The sequence below is a fragment of the Microcaecilia unicolor genome, chromosome 10 (assembly GCF_901765095.1).
Source record: "Microcaecilia unicolor chromosome 10, aMicUni1.1, whole genome shotgun sequence".
In the NCBI taxonomy this organism is placed as follows: Eukaryota; Metazoa; Chordata; class Amphibia; order Gymnophiona; family Siphonopidae; genus Microcaecilia; species Microcaecilia unicolor.
Genome location: NC_044040.1, coordinates 60,275,073 through 60,296,512, shown reverse-complemented (window position 1 = coordinate 60,296,512; position 21,440 = coordinate 60,275,073). Strand labels below are relative to the sequence as shown.

Sequence of the window (21,440 nt, the reverse complement as noted above, 5' to 3'; positions counted from 1 at the left end):
TGTCCTCTACTACCTCTCCCTGTTTGGTGATGATGCCCCTGATGAGACCTCAGTTAGAATATTGTCTACAATTCTCAGGACCACACCTTCAAAAAAATATAAACAGGATGGAGTTGGTCCAGAGGGCAGCTACTAAAATAGTCAGTGGTCTAAAGCGTATGGGGACAGACTTAAAGATCTCAATATGTATTAAGAGAGGGGAGATCTGATGGAATTTTAAATACCTCAGTGGCATAAATGAATAGGAAGCAAATCTCAATTGAAAGGAAGCTCTGAAATGAGGAGGCATAAGTTGAAGGTGAAAGGCTATAGACTCAGAAGTAGCCTGATGAAATACTTCTTCACAGAAAGGGTGATGAATTTGTGAAATGGCCTCCTGGTGGAGGTGGTGGAAACCAAACTGTATATGAATTCTGGTCATTTATGTGTGTATGTGATCATGTAAATGACCAGTTTCTGGCTACATGCTATGCTGTACATGTGTGCCAATAATTGATGGCAAGTATTCTGCTGGTGGGCATTCACTTGGGTAGGGCACGTAGTTATATGCATAGATTATAGAATACTGTATGTGTGAACTTTCACAATTGAGGCACAAGCATTTACACCAGCTGTATGGCAGATGTAAACAATTGTGCTTAAAAATATAGACATGTATTTGACTTGGTGTGCTTAGAAGTAGGTTCATGCTTTTTTCTAGAATAGGCTCCAAAGAATCATGTTCTTGGCACCTAAAATAGGCACATTGTTCTAGAATTATCTTCTAAATGTATCAAGAAAAATATAGCAAAGCAGTTTAGCAAAATATCTTGGCCTTTTTGGAAGAAACATGCCCATACTTTAAAAGATGAGGCCCACCTGCAACCATCTCTAGTCTATTTTAGCTTGGTCTGGCATTGTCTCTTGTATATTTATAGAAGTGTTTTTCTTCAGTGTGATGCTTACTGAAATAGCTTAAGTTTCCTGGCCAAATCAGTATGTGGTGACAGCCGTAAACAATGAATTATAACAATACTACAACCTCTTAGCTTACAAAACAATTCCATGGATCAGGATATGGGGCTAAATTCAGTAAATGGCACTTGATTTGGACGCTGAAAAAAATGAGCGCTAAGCACTGTTCTATAAACAGTACTCCAAGTTGGGCACTGTTTATAGAATAACAGCTCTGTGATCCGTGCCCAATTTTGGGTGCAAGAATTTACACCAACTGATACCTGGTGTAAATCCTCACACCTAAATTAGGCGTGGGTGTGCCGTTTTCTATAACACTGTGCAAATTGTAGAAACCATACCATACTTGTATTTATACCCTGTCTATATCTGAAAAACAAGAATCAAAGCAGGTCACAAATAATAAAACAAATCCAATTATTTGTTAGATATGTTTTCAATGACTTTTGGAACAACAAATAATTAGTCATTCTCTGTACAGATACTGGGATAGTGTTCCATAAACTAGTAGCTTGGTAACTGAAAGAGCTATCATGAAATATTTTAAATAACTGTTGCAAAACGCCTAGCCACCCGCCTGGGTCTAACCCTATGGCCACTTAGAGGGTCTATCCCCAGCACAGCTCAGGTCTGCCTGCTCCTGGTTTGTGCTCTACACTTGCACCCTCCTCCCACCAACTGGGTCCCAACTACCTCAGGGCAAGTCTCCCGCTCTCAAGTTATCCATGGTGAATTCTAGGTTACTGAGACCACACTCCCTGTGGTCTCACGGTTCCTCCAGTTCCTAGAAAGCACTTACAGACTCAACACACAAACCACCAGGATTCTTATTCAGTCCAGACAAAGCAGAGTCAATAAACTAATCAAGTTTATTGTCAGAGTAGAACAGTGAACCATATAAACAGGTGGAAAAGAACAAGCAATAACAGATAACTGAATATGGATCAAATATAAAACTATCTAAACATTTATCTACTACCTAAATAGTACCTGGGGAGTTCAGGAACAAGATATAGCTGCCCACAGGTAATGAAGTTAAACTGTTCACAGGGTCTCAGGAAAAGAGAACCTTCTCTTTCCACGCCCTTATCTGCGACCGAAAAAAAATAAATTACTTCACGGCATAAGCTAACAGTTGTTGGCGGGAAGAAGGAACTGTCACTTTTGGTACAGCTTTAACAAAAAAAGACAATCACCATCTGCTGGCCAATTAGGAGAAATACATGTTATCAGTAAAATAATTAGGAGAAATACAGGTCATCTGTAAAATAATACAGTTCATAGGCGTAGAAACCCACTGTTTCACCACAGTAACACATTCTGAACTGTGGGAAAACTCAAACTTAATGTTGAACAAAATCGAGAAGAGGATCTGAAAGAAAGTATGGATAATAATTGTGTATGAGAACTTGGGCATAATCCATAAAAAATGATCTTAAAAACCATACATGCAAGTTTGAATTCACTGACCAGTCCATGCACCTCCCATTGCCATGCTCCTTTTTCGGATTTGCACTTAAAAATTTACGCACTCATCTTTATAGAATAGTGATGACTAGGAAGATTCATTTGTAAATGCAAATTGTTGCCAATTAGTGCCAATAGTTGATAGACAATTATTGGCACTAAATTCCTTGCTATTCAGTTAAATTGCACGCGCAATTTTGAGCACCATTTATAGAATTTGGGGGATGGTGTCTGGTGGAACATTTCTTCAGGCATGTATAAAACTGTTTGCATTGATTGTTTTCTGCTTGCAGAAAGAAATCCTGGAGCAACAGCAGCAAGAGAGATATGATTCGGGATTTTATGGTATATGTATGTTCTGCAGTGAAGAATTCACAGGCAACAGGTTGGTGTTTAGAGTTTTTGCTGTCGAAGACCACGTTGAATTAGCAAGTTCAGGCAAAGCTGCAGACCTGCAAAATATTGAAATATTGATATTGGACCCCGTTTCTTTCCTGCCGCAGAAACGGGGTCCAAGTCTTCCAGCGTGAAAGATAAGTGTTCTTTCGATAATTTCTGCTGGTTTTATGTGTAAAGTGCAACACAGGAGAGGATCTGTTTTTGAGCACGAGCAGCCATTTAACAGAGGTTCCTTTTGGAGGTTTTTTTGAGCCTATGATGAACAGAGGACAGCTTTGCGTCCATTTTAGTTCCAATAGACAGTTTCTCGTCTAGGAGCTCTGTGAGGCTCTTTTTCCTCCTTTCAAAATCATTAGAAATTACTATAATGATTTTAATGATTTAGTTGTAGGCGGCACTGATCCGTGTACCATTTTCATTTCAGTGGAAAAGACAATATTCTGGTATGATTTTTTGAGGAGATTTTTCCACATCCTATCAGTGTTTAGTGGATAAAAATAATGATGGGCCATCCATCAAAATTTTAAATTTGATCCTTCTATAAATAGGGAACCGGTACTGTTATAGATAACATAGGTGGTTAGGGGCTCTGTCCCCTGCCCCATCCCCGTGGGCTCTGTCCTCATCTGCACAAGCACCAAACACATATGATTATATATATTTTAATCTTTTTATTAAAGTATAAAAAGGAACAATATTCTGTACAACTGTTGTTTATAAATCTCAAACAGAAAACAATAATAGCATCAAGCAACTGTAACCCCCCCCCCCCCCCAATCCCTGCTACCCTTTACCTTTCCATCTCCACCAATAGCTGACTTCTTCTACCCCAAGGAACCCAAATCCACTCTGTTAAAATGTCTAGGGGTACAAAATACAACCTACTCTGTATAGCTTGTTATGATTTTTTCATCTGCGGATAAATAATAAAATCAACAGTCTCAGGATTCAGTCTAGCTCTCCTGTCTTCCACAGTCCTTCCCGCAATAGAAAATGTCCTCTCAGAAGACATGCTTGGTTGCAGGAATGCACAGGATTTCCCGTGCAAGTTTTGCCAGTTTTGGCCAGCACTTTTGCTTGTTTTTTCCAAAAAATTAAAACGTTGCCTGTCCAGTTCATTAACAATAGCCTTCAAGGAGGCATTGTTCCATACAAGTTGCTCATAGAACTGCTGTTGTCCATTTTCATCCTTTTGGAGATGGGTTGTTGCACAGATGTGATGCTTTCTGTGAATGTGGATTGTGGAGGATCCTGAGTTGTTGATGTTGGTGGACTTCTTTCCATTCCGATCTGGTTTTGGTACAACCTTCGTAAAGATTCGTTGCCTGTGTTTTTACATCATCTGGAAAGATAACTGGATTGTCTTTCAGATGTGGGTGTAGAAGAGAACTAACACTGTGTAGTGGGTGAACAGGAAAATAAATGTCAATTAAGTGTTAGAAATGCTCCTTGATGCCAGCAACAATGGATAAATCTGTTGCAGTAACAGTACAATGCTTGAACAACTGGGCACTTAATGGAAGAATATTGCAAATAGTAGGAGTCTGATCAGCAGACAAGACACATATGATGTCATTTAACAGTGCTTCGTTTAAATCCAAAAGCAGCTTCTGCAGTTTATCAGGTACAAATAAGTACCTGTATATACTATGTAAACAGCTTTGAATGTAATTGCAAAAACCACTGAAAGGGGATGTATCAGTCCCTTTCACTAACTGGAACAGCCTGTTTAAGGCTAGTCTCAAACTTTTAAAGAATGACATGGGAACAGAGTTTGTCCCCGTTCCCGTGGGCTCTGTCCTCACCCCCCTGTCATTCTCTAGACAGAACTCTTAGCATTGTATAACAGTCGCACAGCAGAATTTGCTCTGATTACATTGCACTAGAAAAGTAACTTTGGAATTAAACATGTTTTTAAACCAATCTTAAACATCTCCTCAGTTTAAGTTAAGTCAACATCTCAGCTTTAAAGTAAGTATCTTTAAATATTTCCTGAGGTGTCCTGCTGTACAAAATAGCTCTGGGCACTTTCCCCTAAGAAAATAAGAACACAAGAATTGCTATACTGTATTGAACCAAAGGTCCATTTAGTCTATTATCCTGCTTCCAACAGTGGGCAATCCAAGTCACAAGTACCTGGCAGAATCTTAAAAATTAGCAAGATTCCATGCTACTAACCCCACTGTGGTGGCTTTTCCTTTGTCTATCTTAATAGCAGATTATGGACCTTTTTAAAACCCAGTTACACATACTGCTTTTACCACATCTTCTGGGAACTAGTTCTACAGCTTAATATTTGTTGAGTGAAATATTTTCTACTATTTTTCATCTTTGTAGTTTTTACAAGAGTAAGCAATTGATTCATGTTTACTTGTTCTACTCCATTCAGGATTTTGTAGTCCTCTATCATATATCTCCTCAGCCATCTCTTCTCCAAACTGAAAAGCTCTTTTAAACATTTCCTCATATAAGAGGAATTCCATCTCTGTTGTTGCTTGGTTTGGGGGAGGGGGCAGTCTGGCAGGGAACAGTAGAAATTTTTGTGCGCACCGGCCTCTAGTATTGGTTCAGCTCCAGATTTATACATATTTTTGTGGGACATGGCTAATTCCATCAATGAGCAGAATGGAGTTGGGCACCATGATGGAACTGCTTGCTCAGTGCTCAAAAATTTAGTGTAAAGTTCTGAGCATACATGACCTTTCCCATATGCAGCCGTCTCCTCAGCTCCTTAGTCCAGTCACCTAATGGGCAAAGATCTTGGAGGTATCCAAGCTTACAGAGCAGCTGCTTCTGCAGCCATCTGAGTAGATCTTGTTTGCATCAGCTCCAGCCAAAGAACTTAAGTGTAAGCAGATCAGTGCATCTTCTCCTTATGATAAAAGGAGGCGCTTGGACTTCTGTGTGTAAAAGAATTGGTACAGTGTCAGTCCCTCATCTATGGAGCCATTCAATCTTGGAACCATTTCCTTCAGTGCAGAGTGTTCTACTATTGTGCAGTCATCTGCGCAGTGTCCTTACTCTTAAGACCTCTGTATTGGTTGCAGTAACTGGTGAATGTCTGACATCCCATTCCTTTCTTCAAAGGATGTTTTGAAGACTCACTAATCCACTTCTGAAAGTCCTTCCTCTACTATACCTAATAAATTCCTTTCCTCTTCTCTCTACTCTGTTCCCTAATTAATCTCTGCACAATAATAATTGTACCTGACATCCAGGATTAACTGTGTTACAAAACTATGTAAGCCACATTGAGCCTGCAAATAGGTGGGAAAATGTGGGATACAAATGCAATAAAATAAACTTTGTAAGCCACATTGAGCCTGCAAATAGGTGGGAAAATGTGGGATACAAATGCAATAAAATAAACTTTGTAAAGGGATACCTTAAATATGTGTTGAATATTCCCTCTGTCATATGAAGTTATTACACTCCTTTGGTCTTATGCCAGTACAGAGAGCTTCCTGTCAGATCATATTGTCATCTTCTTGTCCCTTTCAGACTCGGAGCATGAATCAGCTCATTCCCTTTGTCCGTCATCTCCAAATTCACTTTAATGTGCTAGGTCCTTCTGATTATATAGCAGCATGAGGACGAGAGATCTATGGGAATTCCATCTGGCACTCCTCCTCTATGTCTGGTACTGCTACATGGTATGCTCAAGGACCAACAGTTCTGCATGTGACAAAAACTACACTCCAGCCATTCTTTAAATTGTTGGACATGAAGTATAAAAGACAAACCATCTCCAGGATTTAATAAAATCCAGCTGTCATACTCTTCAGTAGCTGTGGAATTGGTGACATGGAAAGCCAAAAAAAATCAGTGACTTTCTAAAAGTCTCCCTGGCTAAGGTTCAGGATTGATGGACCATAAATGTTATTTACATAAGAAAGTTCTGATGGAATGCCGGATGAGTTGGCTCCAGATGTATTGTCTGCTGGTGTTAATGAGATGGAAAATTTGTCTGCTTTTTAAAAAAACTTCTCAGGATAATATGTCAATTTGGTCCACTCTTCTGGTTTCCTTTTCTTCAGAGCTAGATAAGGTTAGTTTTGAAGAATTACTTTAGGAAGAAAGATTTCCTTTTTGTGGGAGGGAAATACCAATTTTTTGGGATGCTTCTTGGATTACTCAGTTGAGGCGCAAACAATTTCTTCAGTTAAAAGCAAGAGTTTTAACACTTGGGGCTACTTTCTATTTCCTCTGTTGAGCAGGTTCCCAGAGTTCTTCCTTCAGTTGCCTATGGTAGAGCAGGTGCTGGGAAGTGTGCTCCCAGGGCTTCTGCCTATGGTACCCCTCTGGTTGAGCAGGATTGGATTAGGAGGGTCAGACACTACCACTAGCTGCTTGCTAATCCCCAGCCTATTTACAGCTCTGGAAGAGAACCCTTTCACTGTGAAGCCATTCTTGTTAAATTTACTGGAGAAAATTTTAAAAAACAAAAGGAAATAAATAACTTAGGGACCCTTTTACTAAGCCGCATAAGCGTCTATGCATGCCCAATGCATGCCAAAATGGAGTTACCACCTGACTACCGCGTGGCTCTTGTGGTAATTTCATTTTTGGCACTCGGCTGAAAAATAATTTTTATTTTCGGACGTGCGCCAAGTAGCATTTGATGCGCGCAGGTCATTACCACCTGGTTACCACTTGAGACTTTACTGCTAAGTCAATGGCTGGTGATAAGGTCGCAGACCCAAAATGGATGGCCAGCAATTTTGAATTTGCGCATGCCCATTTTCAGGAAAAAATTTTTAAAAGGCCCTAGGCGCGCTGAAAAATGGATTGGCGTGCACCCAAAACCCGCGCCTACACTACCGCAAGCCATTTTTCAGCGCACCTTAGTAAAAAAGACCCCTTAGAGAATAAGCTGTCTGCAGCTGCCATAGATGGTCAAGGCTGCAGCACTTTCTGTCCTGCTTGTACATGCTGCCAGATAAAGAGTTGGGTGGAAAATTTTCAAGGTACAGGCAGCTCTCCTGTGCATAGGCAGGCCACACAACAAAGGAAACAGTATTCTATAAAGAAAAATAGACACCTATCTTCCTTTAAAGAATAGGCTTCTACCAGGGGTCCAGTTAAAGAATTGCCCTCTTAAATCCTAAATTTAGGAGTCTGAAAAGTGTGCAGCAATAGGGGTGGATTTAGAGTGGTTGTAAAAAAATTATTTTTTTAAAGTGACAAGCTTAGCACTAAGCACCAAAATTAGACTCATAAATCTAGGCCTGCCATTCATTTTCCTAACTGAAGGTTTATCACTGTTTTTTTTATTTTATTGAGGTCTTATTAATAAGCAAATTGGGGACAGTACAACCAAATTAACAAATACAACCCAATACTTATGTAAAAGAGAACAGGCCATCTTCACCTTAAGGTATAACTTTTTAAGCTCCTAAATTAAGATGAATTTTCAGCAGAAAACATGAACTCCTATGTTTGAAAATAAGGAATAAATTTAACTTAAATGCCTGAGGAGGTTATTTTAGAAACATCTCCTACATATATAAATAGTAGCATTTACACATTCAGATTGCATACTATCGTAAAGGTGATTTCAGAAAGCTGCTATTTTACAAATGGAGAACCACACCATTCAGAGATTTCGTGGTGAGGGGTGGCTTGTGCAGACCAAAAATCTATATGTGTAATGGGATGACATGTATATGAGCAAAATGTCCTTGTTGGGTTTTGTACAAGGTCAGAGGCATGCACAGAATTTTTTTAGCCAGTGCTTTACATGAAGAATTAAGTGAGTAATTTTCTGTAATACCCCATTGTTTATTTCTGCCTACAAAGTGAAACAAATTGTGGTTTTACTGCTTAACTGGCAGCTGCTGAATGCATAACATAACTTTATCACCCATCCTTGCTCATTTCCAAACCACACCCCTTTTTTAATCCTATAGCTTTGGCCATTTTGAGGGCAACTCTATAACAGTGTACTTAAGTATAGGTGTCTGGAGGGTGCCTGATTGGAGCATATTCTATAAAGGAAAGTGGTCACCTACAGAATACTAGCACAGCAAGTTAGATACATGCATATAATTTAGCAATTTAATCCAGCCATAGAGCTGATGTAAATGCTTGCACCTACATGCCAGAGATAGGCATATAACATATCTATTTTGTATGTTACACTTGTAAGTGTGAGGTTCTTCCCCCCCCCCCCCCCCCATGTGTATGCCTACTTGCAAAATATGTGCAATGTAAGATAGACACGTATTTAGAGACTAGTACTTAGGAATAATTTTGGCATTTACACACACATGACATTATTCTGATCTCATTGTTAGTGCCCACTTTATAGAATTATCCCCTTTATGAATAAAGCAGCCAATTTATAAATAAAACCTCTGGAAAATGTTTTTAAAATGCTTAGTGAGCATCTGACACAACCCCCCCCCCCCCCTCCCCACACACAGAAGAGTGGCGAAATGTTGATGCTAACTGTGATATCAGATTTGAACTATGCTTTACAACCAGACCTGTCAAAGAGAGGAAATGAAGCAGTGACAATTGTAATGCCTTTCCATTTGTTTTTCCTTTCTAGATCTGTTCTTTTCAACCACATGATCAGAGAACACGCTTTCAACGTTGGCCTACCGGATAACATTGTATTTTGCACTGAATTTTTGGACTCTTTGCAGAAGAAAATGGATAAGTATGAACTAGCATTGAAAGATAACCTGTATTCCTAATATTGGCCTCAGAATTCCACATTATTTAACTTTTAACTGTCTTTAGCCAAGAATAAGCAAGTATTCAAGGAAAGGAAAACAGTCTATATGGATCATCCTGTCTTTTGAGGGGGGGGGGGGTTAATTGGTTTTCATATTCCCAAGTCTCTGGGATTTGGAATTTCTCACATATGCACAGCTTTAAGTAGGAAAAAAAATTGAAATTGCCTAGTATTGTTGGTTATAGGTTTAGTAAAACTTAATTGTTGAGGTGAAGTTTCTTATATCTGAACTCTTTGTAAGGTGTAGAGTCGGAGGATAGCTTGCTATCAGTAGAATTTAAGCTTATAAATATAATCATAATCTTACTAAGTACCATCTTTTTTTACACAGTTTACCATCACTAAAAGTTTTCATAAGATTGGTATCTATTTATCACAAGTACTTTATTAATTGCCAACAATACAAAGTGATAAACAGAACAAATGCAAATCTTAAAATAAAATATCTTAATGCAGTGCATTTAAAATCCCTAATCCTTGTCTGTGCCCCTTCCTGTCCACCTCCTCCTCCTCCCCTGAAAATCCCACATAATCTGCTTTAAGAGCCATACTCTAACCTGTCTCTTAAATGCCAGGTAATTTATCTGACATCTCATGCCATAATTTAGAAACAACAATTATTTTGATGATTTTACAGATTTTACTCTTAGACTAGATCTTGCCATTCTAACCCTGTTTTATTCTTACAATGAAACAGGGTTGCATACTGAAGGTAGGAGGCAAAAAAGACAGCACTAGGATTTGGTGTGTGACTTCAGATGAGATGGACAAACTTTGAATTCAGTTTTCAGGCCCGCAGTACTGCTGCTGCCACTGCCAGATCCCTAAATATGAGGCTGTTTATTATCAGTTGGAAATCCCTCATTACATCAAGATACTTTTAGAACTTTAGTACAGGTGATATGCTTACCCCAGTTGGACTATTGTAACTCTTTGAATAGTAATGTTTTGGTTGGGGCTGTGGAAGTGACTACAATTACTACAGAATACTGCAGCAAGATTGATTTTTGGTTTGGGTCAATTTAATAGTGTTTCTCCTTTTCTCCAAGGACAAGCAGGCTGCTTGTTCTCACATGTGGGTTGACGTCCAAGAATCGACATTTTGCAAGCAAAATATTTAAAAAGTCTTGCCAGAGTCTTCTGGCGCGCGTGCATGCGTGGAGTGATTTTCTGCCTGTCGCGCCTGCGCGTTCCCTCAGTTTTCTTTTTTCTGCGTTGAGGTGCAGTGGGTTTTTATCTTCATTCCTCTCAGGCCCAGGAAAAGAGTCTTTGTGAATTTTTCACTATTTGTGCTTTATTTTATTTTTTAGTTCACTTTTTGTCAGTTTTCACAAAAAAAAAAAATCCGTAGTGTCTTTTAGATTTCTTCACTTTTGGGGAATTCCAAGATGGCGTTGTGAATGGACGCACCTGTGTTAGCTCCTGGAAGTTGCTCTGTTTGTAGGTCCTCTACAGCACCTCTGTTGCCTCATTAAGCATGGGGAAACGGAGGGGAAAAGTGAAGGAACATCCCTCAGCTCCTGTGACTTCTGCAGCCACGAGGCAGACAACTTTGCAATTTTTCAGACAGCAACCAGGTCCTCAGGGCTTTTCGACCCCCTCTGCAACTCTCGGCACTTCGGTGTCGATTGAGAATGGAAACGGGGCTTCCCTGAGCCCCGTGGAACGAGTTGCTCCACCCCAGCCTGGAGGGGAGTTGCTGGCAGCTCTGACAGGGAAGGAAGCCGAAGGGGCTCAGTCCGACCTGTTTGAGGGAGTGTCTGCAGTAATGGAGGCTGATTCTCAACACCGAGAACTATTGCTACAATCAGCTTCAAAGGTATTGCCTCAGGATATAGTTTCTAAACTTGCTTGTGTTGAAGATCAACCTCACCCTTCTCCAGCCATTAGTGGTGTGAATAGACCAGCAACTGTGACATAGAGTCACTATGGGATATGGTTTACAGCATTCACACTTCTATGCAAACTACTTTAAAAATGAATACTTCTGACATAAAGACTCTTTCAGAGGCTGCCCTGCTTCAGGCGCAAAAGACTGCACAGCAAACCTTAGATTTGGAGACTGTGAATATTAAAATTCAAGAAATGGGATCTGTAGAAACGGCTTTGGTTAAGGATAATAATTTCCTACATAAAAGATTGGAGTACCTAGAAAACCAGACTAGAAGATTAAACCTCAGGTTTCTTAATTTTCCCAAATCGCCTTTAATTTCCCCTTTGGACATGGTTAAAAAATATATGATTGATATTCTCCGAGGACAAGCAGGCTGCTTGTTCTCACTAATGGGTGACATCCACGGCAGCCCCTCCAATCGGAATCTTCCTAGCAAAGTCCTTTGCTAGCCCTCTCGCGCTCGCGCGCACCGCGCATGCGCGGCCGTCTTCCCGCCTGAAACCGGCTCGAGCCGGCCAGTCTTCTTTCGTCCGCACTCGGTACGGCTGTGTTTTTGTCGTGTCGAGCCCCGGAGAGTCGACCTCGCGCGTCCGTTTTAAAATAGACGTGTTTTTTCTTCGGAAAAGTTCTAACTTTGTTCGGGAAGTGCTCCGGAAACCCCCTTGGGTTTTGTTTGCCCCTTCCCGTGTTTCCAGTTTTCGCCCCGATAAGTTTCCTTTCGTTGTCGGGGTAGGCCTCTTTTCGGCCTCGGTCGAGATTTTTCTCCCTTAAAGTTTTGGTGCTCCAAATTCGTCATTTCGGATTTTGATTTCGCCGGCGTGATTTTTCCGCCCATGACATCGAAGCCTTCCAGCGGCTTCAAGAAGTGCACCCAGTGCGCCCGGGTAATCTCGCTCACTGACAGGCACTCTTCGTGTCTTCAGTGTCTGGGGGCCGAGCACCGTCCTCAGAACTGTAGTCTGTGTTCCCTGTTACAAAGGCGGACTCAGGTAGCGAGATTGGCCCAGTGGAACGTTTTGTTCTCGGGCTCTTCGTCGGCATCGGCACCGGGGTCATCGTGTGCATCGACGTCATCAGCGTCCAGACCTTCATCCTTGGCCGCCAGTGCATCGAGGCATCGGGCCTCTGCATCGGCGCCGAGACATCGGATAGCTGCATCGACGTCGGTGGTACCGGGACCTCGTCTCCTGATGTCGTCGGACGGTGGTGCATCGGGTGGAGTGCAGGTGAGGGCTGTCCATTCCCCTGCTGGTGGCGGTGAACCTTCGGGTGGGTCTCCCCCTACCCTGAGGGCTCCTGCGGTACAGCCCCCTCGGGATCGACCTGCTTCGACCTCGGCCCTAAGGAAGCGACGGATGGATTCTACGTCCTCCTCGTCGGTGCCGGGGAGCTCCGGTGACATGCTTCGGAAGAAGTCGAAGAAGCATCGGTCTCCTCCCCGCGTCGGCACCGAGAGCTCTGGGTCGCCGAGGGAGTCGGCACCCAGCAGGCATCGGCACCGAGAGGACCGCTCACCCTCTGTTCAGGAGGTGTCGATGCGCTCCACTCTGGACAGCCCGGACCAGCCTCCACACCCGGAACAGGTTCTGACGTCGACGCCTGCATCGACCTCCCTGCCTTTCTCTGCAGCCGCTCTGAACGAGAGCCTCCGGGCCGTTCTCCCAGAGATTCTGGGAGAGCTGTTGCGCCCTACCCCTCCGGTACCGGCGGTGCTTGCGCCTCCGGTACCGTCGAGCGTGGCGCCGGCTGGCCCATCGCCCGGGGTGAGGTCCCCGACGTCGGTACCGCGTGCGGTGCCGACTGCGGCCACCTCCCAGGAGGGCTCCCCGACTACGTCGGCGGAGGGAGCTTCGCCAATGCGGGCAAGGGAGTCTACCTCTCGACGCCCCCATCGTGGACGTGGCTCCACGGAGTCGAGCCGGGCGAGGTTGCAGACACAGGTCCGGGACCTTGTGTCTGACACCGAGGGTGAGGCCTCGTGGGAAGAAGAAGAAGACCCCAGATATTTCTCTGACGAGGAGTCTGAGGGTCTTCCTTCCGATCCCACTCCCTCTCCTGAAAGACAGCTTTCTCCTCCCGAGAGTCTGTCTTTTGCTTCCTTTGTCCGGGAGATGTCTACGGCCATCCCCTTCCCGGTGGTTGTGGAGGACGAGCCCAGGGCTGAAATGTTTGAGCTCCTGGACTATCCTTCTCCACCTAAGGAAGCGTCCACTGTTCCCTTGCACCATGTCCTGAAAAAGACATTGCTTGCGAACTGGACCAAGCCATTAAGTAACCCCCACATCCCCAAGAAGATCGAGTCCCAGTACCGGATCCATGGGGACCCAGAGCTGATGCGCACTCAGTTGCCTCACGACTCTGGAGTTGTGGATCTGGCCCTAAAGAAGGCTAAGAGTTCTAGGGAGCATGCTTCGGCGCCCCCGGGCAAAGACTCTAGAACCTTAGACTCCTTTGGGAGGAAGGCCTACCATTCCTCTATGCTCGTGGCCAAAATCCAGTCTTACCAGCTCTACACGAGCATACACATGCGGAACAATGTGCGGCAGTTGGCGGGCTTGGTTGATGCTCTCCCCCCTGAGCAAGCCAAGCCTTTTCAGGAGTTGGTCAGGCAGCTGAAGGCGTGCAGAAAATTCCTGGCCAGAGGGGTGTATGACACCTTTGATGTTGCGTCCAGGGCCGCTGCTCAAGGTGTGGTGATGCGCAGGCTCTCATGGCTGCGTGCCTCCGACCTGGAAAATAGACTCCAGCAGCGGATTGCGGACTCGCCTTGCCGTGCGGACAATATTTTTGGAGAGAAAGTCGAGCAGGTGGTAGAGCATCTCCACCAGCGGGATACCGCATTCGACAAGTTCTCCCGCCGGCAGCCTTCAGCATCTACCTCTACAGGTAGAAGATTTTTGGGGGGAAGGAGGACTGTTCCCTACTCTTCTGGCAAGCGTAGGTACAACCCTCCTTCTCGACAGCCTGCGGCCCAGGCTAAGCCCCAGCGCGCTCGCTCTCGTCAGCAGCGTGCGCCTCAGCAAGGCCCCGCGGCTCCCCAGCAAAAGCAAGGGGCGAGCTTTTGACTGGCTCCAGCAGAGCATAGCCGACATCCAAGTGTCAGTGCCGGGCGACCTGCCGGTCGGGGGGAGGTTGACAGCTTTTCACCAAAGGTGGCCTCTCATAACCTCCGATCAGTGGGTTCTGCAAATAGTCCGGCAAGGATACACCCTCAATTTGGCCTCAAAACCTCCAAATTGTCCACCGGTAGCTCAATCCTACAGCTTCCAGCACAAGCAGGTACTTGCAGAGGAACTCTCCGCCCTTCTCAGCGCCAATGCGGTCGAGCCCGTGCCATCCGGGCAAGAAGGGCTGGGATTCTATTCCAGGTACTTCCTTGTGGAAAAGAAAACAGGGGGGATGCGTCCCATCCTAGACCTAAGGGCCCTGAACAAATATCTCGTAAAAGAAAAGTTCAGGATGCTTTCCCTGGGCACCCTTCTCCCCATGATTCAGCAAAACGATTGGCTATGCTCTCTGGACTTGAAGGATGCCTACACACACATCCCGATACTGCCAGCTCACAGACAGTATCTGCGATTTCAGTTGGGCACACGCCACTTCCAGTACTGTGTGCTACCCTTTGGGCTCGCCTCTGCGCCCAGGGTGTTCACAAAGTGCCTAGCTGTAGTAGCAGCGGCACTTCGCAGGCTGGGGGTGCATGTGTTCCCATATCTCGACGATTGGCTGGTGAAGAACACATCCAAGGCAGGAGCCCTGCAGTCCATGCAGATGACTATTCGCCTCCTGGAGCTACTGGGGTTTGTGATAAATTATCCAAAGTCCCATCTTCTCCCAGTGCAGAAACTCGAATTCATAGGAGCTCTGCTGGATTCTCGGACGGCTCGCGCCTATCTCCCAGAGACGAGGGCCAACAACTTGTTGTCCCTCGTCTCGCGGGTGCGAGCGTCCCAGCAGATCACAGCTCGGCAGATGTTGAGATTGCTGGGCCACATGGCCTCCACAGTTCATGTGACTCCCATGGCCCGTCTTCACATGAGATCTGCTCAATGGACCCTAGCCTCCCAGTGGTTTCAGGCTGCTGGGGGTCTAGAAGACGTGATCCACCTGTCCACGAGTTTTCTCGAATCCCTGTATTGGTGGACAATCTGGTCCAATTTGACTCTGGGACGTCCTTTCCAAATTCCTCAGCCACAAAAAGTGCTGACAACGGATGCGTCTCTCCTGGGATGGGGAGCTCATGTCGATGGGCTTCACACCCAAGGAAGCTGGTCCCTCCAGGAACGCGGTCTACAGATCAATCTCCTGGAGTTGCGAGCGATCTGGAACGCTCTGAAGGCTTTCAGAGATCGGCTGTCCCATCAAATTATCCAAATTCAGACAGACAACCAGGTTGCCATGTACTATGTCAACAAGCAGGGGGGCACCGGATCTCGCCCCCTGTGTCAGGAAGCCGTCAGCATGTGGCTCTGGGCTCGCCGTCTCGGCATGGTGCTCCAAGCCACATATCTGGCAGGCGTAAACAACAGTCTGGCCGACAGGTTGAGCAGGATTATGCAACCTCACGAGTGGTCGCTCAACTCCAGAGTGGTGCGACAGATCTTCCAAGCGTGGGGCACCCCCTTGGTGGATCTCTTCGCATCTCGAGTGAACCACAAAGTCCCTCAGTTCTGTTCCAGGCTTCAGGCCCCCGGCAGACTGGCATCGGATGCCTTCCTCCTGGATTGGGGGGAAGGCCTGCTGTATGCTTATCCTCCCATTCCTCTGGTGGGGAAGACTTTGTTGAAACTCAAACAAGACCGAGGCACCATGATTCTGATTGCTCCTTTTTGGCCGCGTCAGATCTGGTTCCCTCTTCTTCTGGAGTTATCCTCCGAAGAACCGTGGAGATTGGAGTGTTTTCCGACCCTCATCACGCAGAACGAAGGGGCTCTTCTGCATCCCAGCCTCCGGTCCCTGGCTCTCACGGCCTGGATGTTGAGAGCGTAGACTTTGCCTCTTTGGGTCTGTCAGAGGGTGTCTCCCGCGTCTTGCTTGCTTCCAGGAAAGATTCCACCAAGAGGAGTTACTTCTTCTGTGGAGGAGGTTTGCCGTCTGGTGTGACAGCAAGGCCCTAGCTCCTCGCTCTTGTCCTACACAGACCCTGCTTGAATACCTTCTGCACTTGTCTGAGTCTGGTCTCAAGACCAACTCTGTAAGAGTTCACCTTAGCGCAATCAGTGCATACCATTACCATGTGGAAGGTAAGCCGATCTCGGGACAGCCTTTAGTTGTTCGCTTCATGAGAGGTTTGCTTTTGTCAAAGCCCCCTGTCAAGCCTCCTACAGTGTCATGGGATCTCAATGTCGTTCTCACCCAGCTGATGAAACCTCCTTTTGAGCCACTGAATTCCTGCCATCTGAGGTACTTGACCTGGAAGGTCATTTTCTTGGTGGCAGTTACTTCAGCTCGTAGAGTCAGTGAGCTTCAGGCCCTGGTAGCCCAGGCCCCTTACACCAAATTTCATCATAACAGAGTAGTCCTCCGCACTCACCCTAAGTTCTTGCCAAAGGTTGTGTCGGAGTTCCATCTGAACCAGTCAATTGTCTTGCCAACATTCTTTCCCCGTCCTCATTCCTGCCCTGCTGAACGTCAGCTGCACACATTGGACTGCAAGAGAGCATTGGCCTTCTATCTGGAGCGGACACAGCCCCACAGACAGTCCGCCCAATTGTTTGTTTCTTTTGATCCCAATAGGAGGGGAGTGGCTGTAGGGAAACGCACCATATCCAATTGGCTAGCAGATTGCATTTCCTTCACTTACGCCCAGGCGGGGCTGGCTCTTGAGGGTCATGTCACAGCTCATAATGTTAGAGCCATGGCTGCGTCGGTAGCCCACTTGAAGTCAGCCTCCATTGAAGAAATTTGCAAAGCTGCGACGTGGTCATCTGTCCACACATTCACATCTCATTACTGCCTGCAGCAGGATACCCGACGCGACAGTCGGTTCGGGCAGTCAGTTCTTCAGAACCTGTTTGGGCTTTAGGATCCAACTCCACCCCCCGAGGGCCCTGTTTGTTCTGTTCCAGGCTGCACTCTCAGTTAGTTGGTAAATTTTTTAGGTCAATCTCAGTTATGTCCTCGTCGTTGCGAGGCCCAATTGACCATGGTTGTTGTTTTGAGTGAGCCTGGGGGCTAGGGATACCCCATCAGTGAGAACAAGCAGCCTGCTTGTCCTCGGAGAAAGCGAATGCTACATACCTGTAGAAGGTATTCTCCGAGGACAGCAGGCTGATTGTTCTCACAAACCCGCCCGCCTCCCCTTTGGAGTTGTGTCTTCCCTTGTATTGTCTTGCTACATACTGGACTGGCCGGCTCGAGCCGGTTTCGGGCGGGAAGACGGCCGCGCATGCGCGGTGTGCGCGCGGGCGCGCGAGGGCTAGCAAAGGACTTTGCTAGGAAGATTCCGATTGGAGGGGCTGCCGTGGACGTCACCCATCAGTGAGAACAATCAGCCTGCTGTCCTCGGAGAATACCTTCTACAGGTATGTAGCATTCGCTTTCTTGGAATGGATAAGGACTCACTGCCTCCCCTTACTCGAGCTTATTACATCAGGAGTGGTGGAAGAAAATCCCCCGATAGCAGGGGAAGGAATGGATCTTACTTCTTTCCTTGAAAGTTCATTGGAGATAATTACTCAGAGGTTGACTCTGCTTATTACTTTTGTGCTGGAGCCTGACAGGAATGCCGTATTAAGGCTTTCCTTGAGACACTTAGAAAATCTGTTTTTGGGCTCAAAATTTCGTATTTTTCCTGATCTCTCAAGGCCTACACAGATGAGACGGAGGGCCTTTTTGGAACTCCGCGCTAGGGTGGTGGCACTGGGAGCAACTTTTATATTACGTTTTCCTTGTTATTGTAATGTAATGCTTGAGGGTAAACAGTTTCAATTTGTAGACCCAAAACAGTTAAACAATTTCTAGATGCTAGAGTGGAATTGAATGTTGTGTGCCCTCCCTAAATGCAGGCTGGGGTCTGAACCAGAGGTTGCAACCACTAGTCCTTAATTATTGCTATATGTTTTACTTTAAATTCTAAATTCTTGGATTCCAAAATTTCCTAAACTTGTGGACAGAAAGGCTGTTAATGATATTTCTCTTTATTTTTTATTTTTGCCTTTTGTATAAATGCCGATTGCATATTCACGTATTGTGATGATATATGGAAATATATGAATAAAGAAATAATAAAAAAAAAAAGATTTCACTTTTTAAAGTTTCCTTTCCTTGTCATCAAGCAGATGAAGCCATTACGTATGGGTTATGTCCATCAACCAGCAGGGGAGATAGAGAGCACTCAAACTTTCACAGTGCCCTCTTGGCCAGCTAGCTCCACTGCCTCTTCAGTATTCTCTATCTCCCTTAGCAGGGTGGCTGCAGCTTGTTCGAGCTCCAGAAAAATCTGCCGGGAGGTGGTTCCTGGCTTGCCAGTTGTTAACCGGGGTGTTGGAGGCTATTGCAGCTTCACTTTAAAGGCACATAGGTTAGCCCTTTCCCTGCCTTACCCATACCTCTGTGGATGTGGACATATTGCCTTGCTTTCCCTGTCCTTACCCACCAACAGTGGATGCAGGCATATAGGTTCGCCCTTTCCCTGCCTTTCCCACTCATCTGAGCCTCCGGAGTCTTCAATACCTCAGCTTTCCTCACAGCTTAAAAAAAAAAAAAAAAAGCCGCGTCGCGTTTTTAAACGCAGAGACGCTGGAACAGAGGTTTTTGACCTGATTCTGGCCTGGGACTGCCCAGTGAGGCTTTTTTCCCGGATGCTTGGCCTAAAGATAAGCGCAGAAGGGTTAATTCCCCTTCAGATTGTGGTGCACCTTTTTCCCCCCCCCGTGGTCGGGGTGTGAGGATTCGGAGAACTCTGACAGACGTTCTTGGTCTGAGGAACCAGAGTCAGGTGTGGATTTACCACAGGATCTGGATGATCCCTCCGCGGTGAGGATTTTCCACCGTGATGAGCTGCCAGCGTTTATTTCAGATACCCTGCAGGCCCTCTCGATTGAAGATCCTGACAGTGGCTTGGCCTCCTCGGGTAATCCCAGGATGGCTAGTACCAGGAAAGCTGCTCGGGCCTTCCCTTTGCATGACTCCATCCTAGAGCTTGTTTTGGCTCAGTGGGCTGACCCCGAGGGACCTTTGAGAGTTTCCAGGGCTATGGGGCAGTTATACCCTCTGCGTGAGGGACATATGGCTCGTTTTCAAATGCCTACAGTGGATGCCCTAGTCACTGCGGTGACAAAGAGAACTACCCTCCCTGTTGAAGGAGGTGTTGCCCTGAAGGACGTTCAAGGACCGTAGGCTGGAAACAGCGTTGAAACGGTCCTTTGAAATTGCAGGTCTCACTGTTCGGGCGTCTGCATGCAGCTGTTATGCTGTGAGAGCCTGCCTGTGAGAGCTTGGCTGCAACAGGCAGTGGCTCAGCCCGGAGATGGAGCGGAGCCCTTCTTGGATGTGGCTCCGCGGATGGAGGTGGCCTTGTCCTTTCTGGCTGATGCCCTTTATGACCTTGTCAGAGCTTCGGCTAAACAAATGGCAGTAGCAGTGGCGGCTCGCCGTCGTCTGTGGCTACGACACTGGGCAGCGGACATGGCCTCTAAGCAAAGGTTGGTGAAGTTGCCTTTTCAAGGACTTCTCCTATTTGGTGAGGAGTTAGAGAAATTGTGAAAGTCCTGGGTGATCCAAAACCCCAGCGTTTGCCCGAAGATAGGCAGAGGCCTTCCTCTAAGGGCCAGGCGGTCCACTCCTCGTACAGACCTCGCTTCCGTGAAGCTAGAAGGTACCGCCCGGGGCGTTCTGCTGGGTTCACTTCACGTGCCCGTGGTCAGCAGAGGAACTCCTTTCGCTAGGACAAGCGTTCCGCAGCCGGTGGCTCAAGACCAGGAGTTCAGGGGCGACCCTCTCAATGATGGTGCGCCGGCCCTCTCCTCGATGCCTGTCATCGGAGGACGGCTTTCCGTCTTTGTCGAGGAGTGGGCCAAGATTTCCTCAGGTCAGTGGGTTCTGGACCTGATCAGAGATGGATACAGAATAGAATTCAACGCCCCAGTAAGAGACATGTTTGTGGAGTCCCGATGCGGTTCTGCCGTCAAACGGGCGGCGGTGGAGGAGACTTTACAAGGTCTGATTCAGTTAGGGGCAGTGACCCCGGTGCCTCCCGCCGAGCAAGGCTGCAGCCGATACTCCATCTACTTGGTGGTGCCGCGAAAAGGTGGGTCCTTTCGCCCTATTCTGGACTTAAAAGAAGTGAACAAGTCCCTCAGAGTGCGGCATTTCCACATGGAATCCCTGCGCTTTGTCATTGCGGCGGTTCAGCCAGGAGAGTTTCTCACGTCTCTAGACCTGAAAGAAGCTTACTTGCACATACCGATTTGGCCCCCGCACCAGAAGTTTCTGAGGTTTGCGGTGTTGGGAAAACATTTCCAGTTCAGGGCCTTGCCTTTTGGCCTCGCCACAGCTCCCCGAACCTTTTCGAAGGTAATGGTGGTAGTAGCTGCTTTTCTCAGGCGAGAAGGTATCAGGGTTCACCCGTACCTAGACAACTGGCTCATCAGAGCAGACTCTGCAACAGAGAGCTTACAAGCTACAGCCAGAGTGGTCTCAGTACTGCAATCTCTAGGCTGGGTCGTCAATATGGCCAAAAGTCACCTGTCCCCTTCACAATCTCTAGAGTTTTTTGGGGGCCAGGTTCGACACAGTCTCGGGCTATGTGTTCCTACCCGAGCTAAGGCGGTGCAAGCTTCAGAATCAGGTCCGTCTGCTCCTGAGGATGCCCCGCCCGCGAGCTTGGGACATTGTCCAGCTGCTGGGATCGATGACAGCCACGATGGAAGTGATACCCTGGGCGAGAGCGCACCTGAGACCTCTACAGTATTCCCTACTCCGGAGATGGTCTCCTATTTCTCAGGATTACCAATGCAGACTTACTTGGCTCCCTGCGGCCTG

At 46.3% G+C, this 21,440-nt stretch overlaps 1 protein-coding gene across 1 annotated transcript in view; it reads left to right on the top strand.

Moving 5' to 3' along the window:
- Nucleotides 1–21,440, top strand: part of ZNF277 (zinc finger protein 277) — a 142,174-nt gene that overhangs the window by 72,189 nt on the left and 48,545 nt on the right. Inside the window, exons 5-6 of the mRNA XM_030216316.1 lie at nucleotides 2,715–2,806; nucleotides 9,374–9,484. Coding sequence (XP_030072176.1) covers nucleotides 2,715–2,806; nucleotides 9,374–9,484 — 203 coding nt within the window. The remainder of the gene's footprint in view (nucleotides 1–2,714; nucleotides 2,807–9,373; nucleotides 9,485–21,440) is intronic.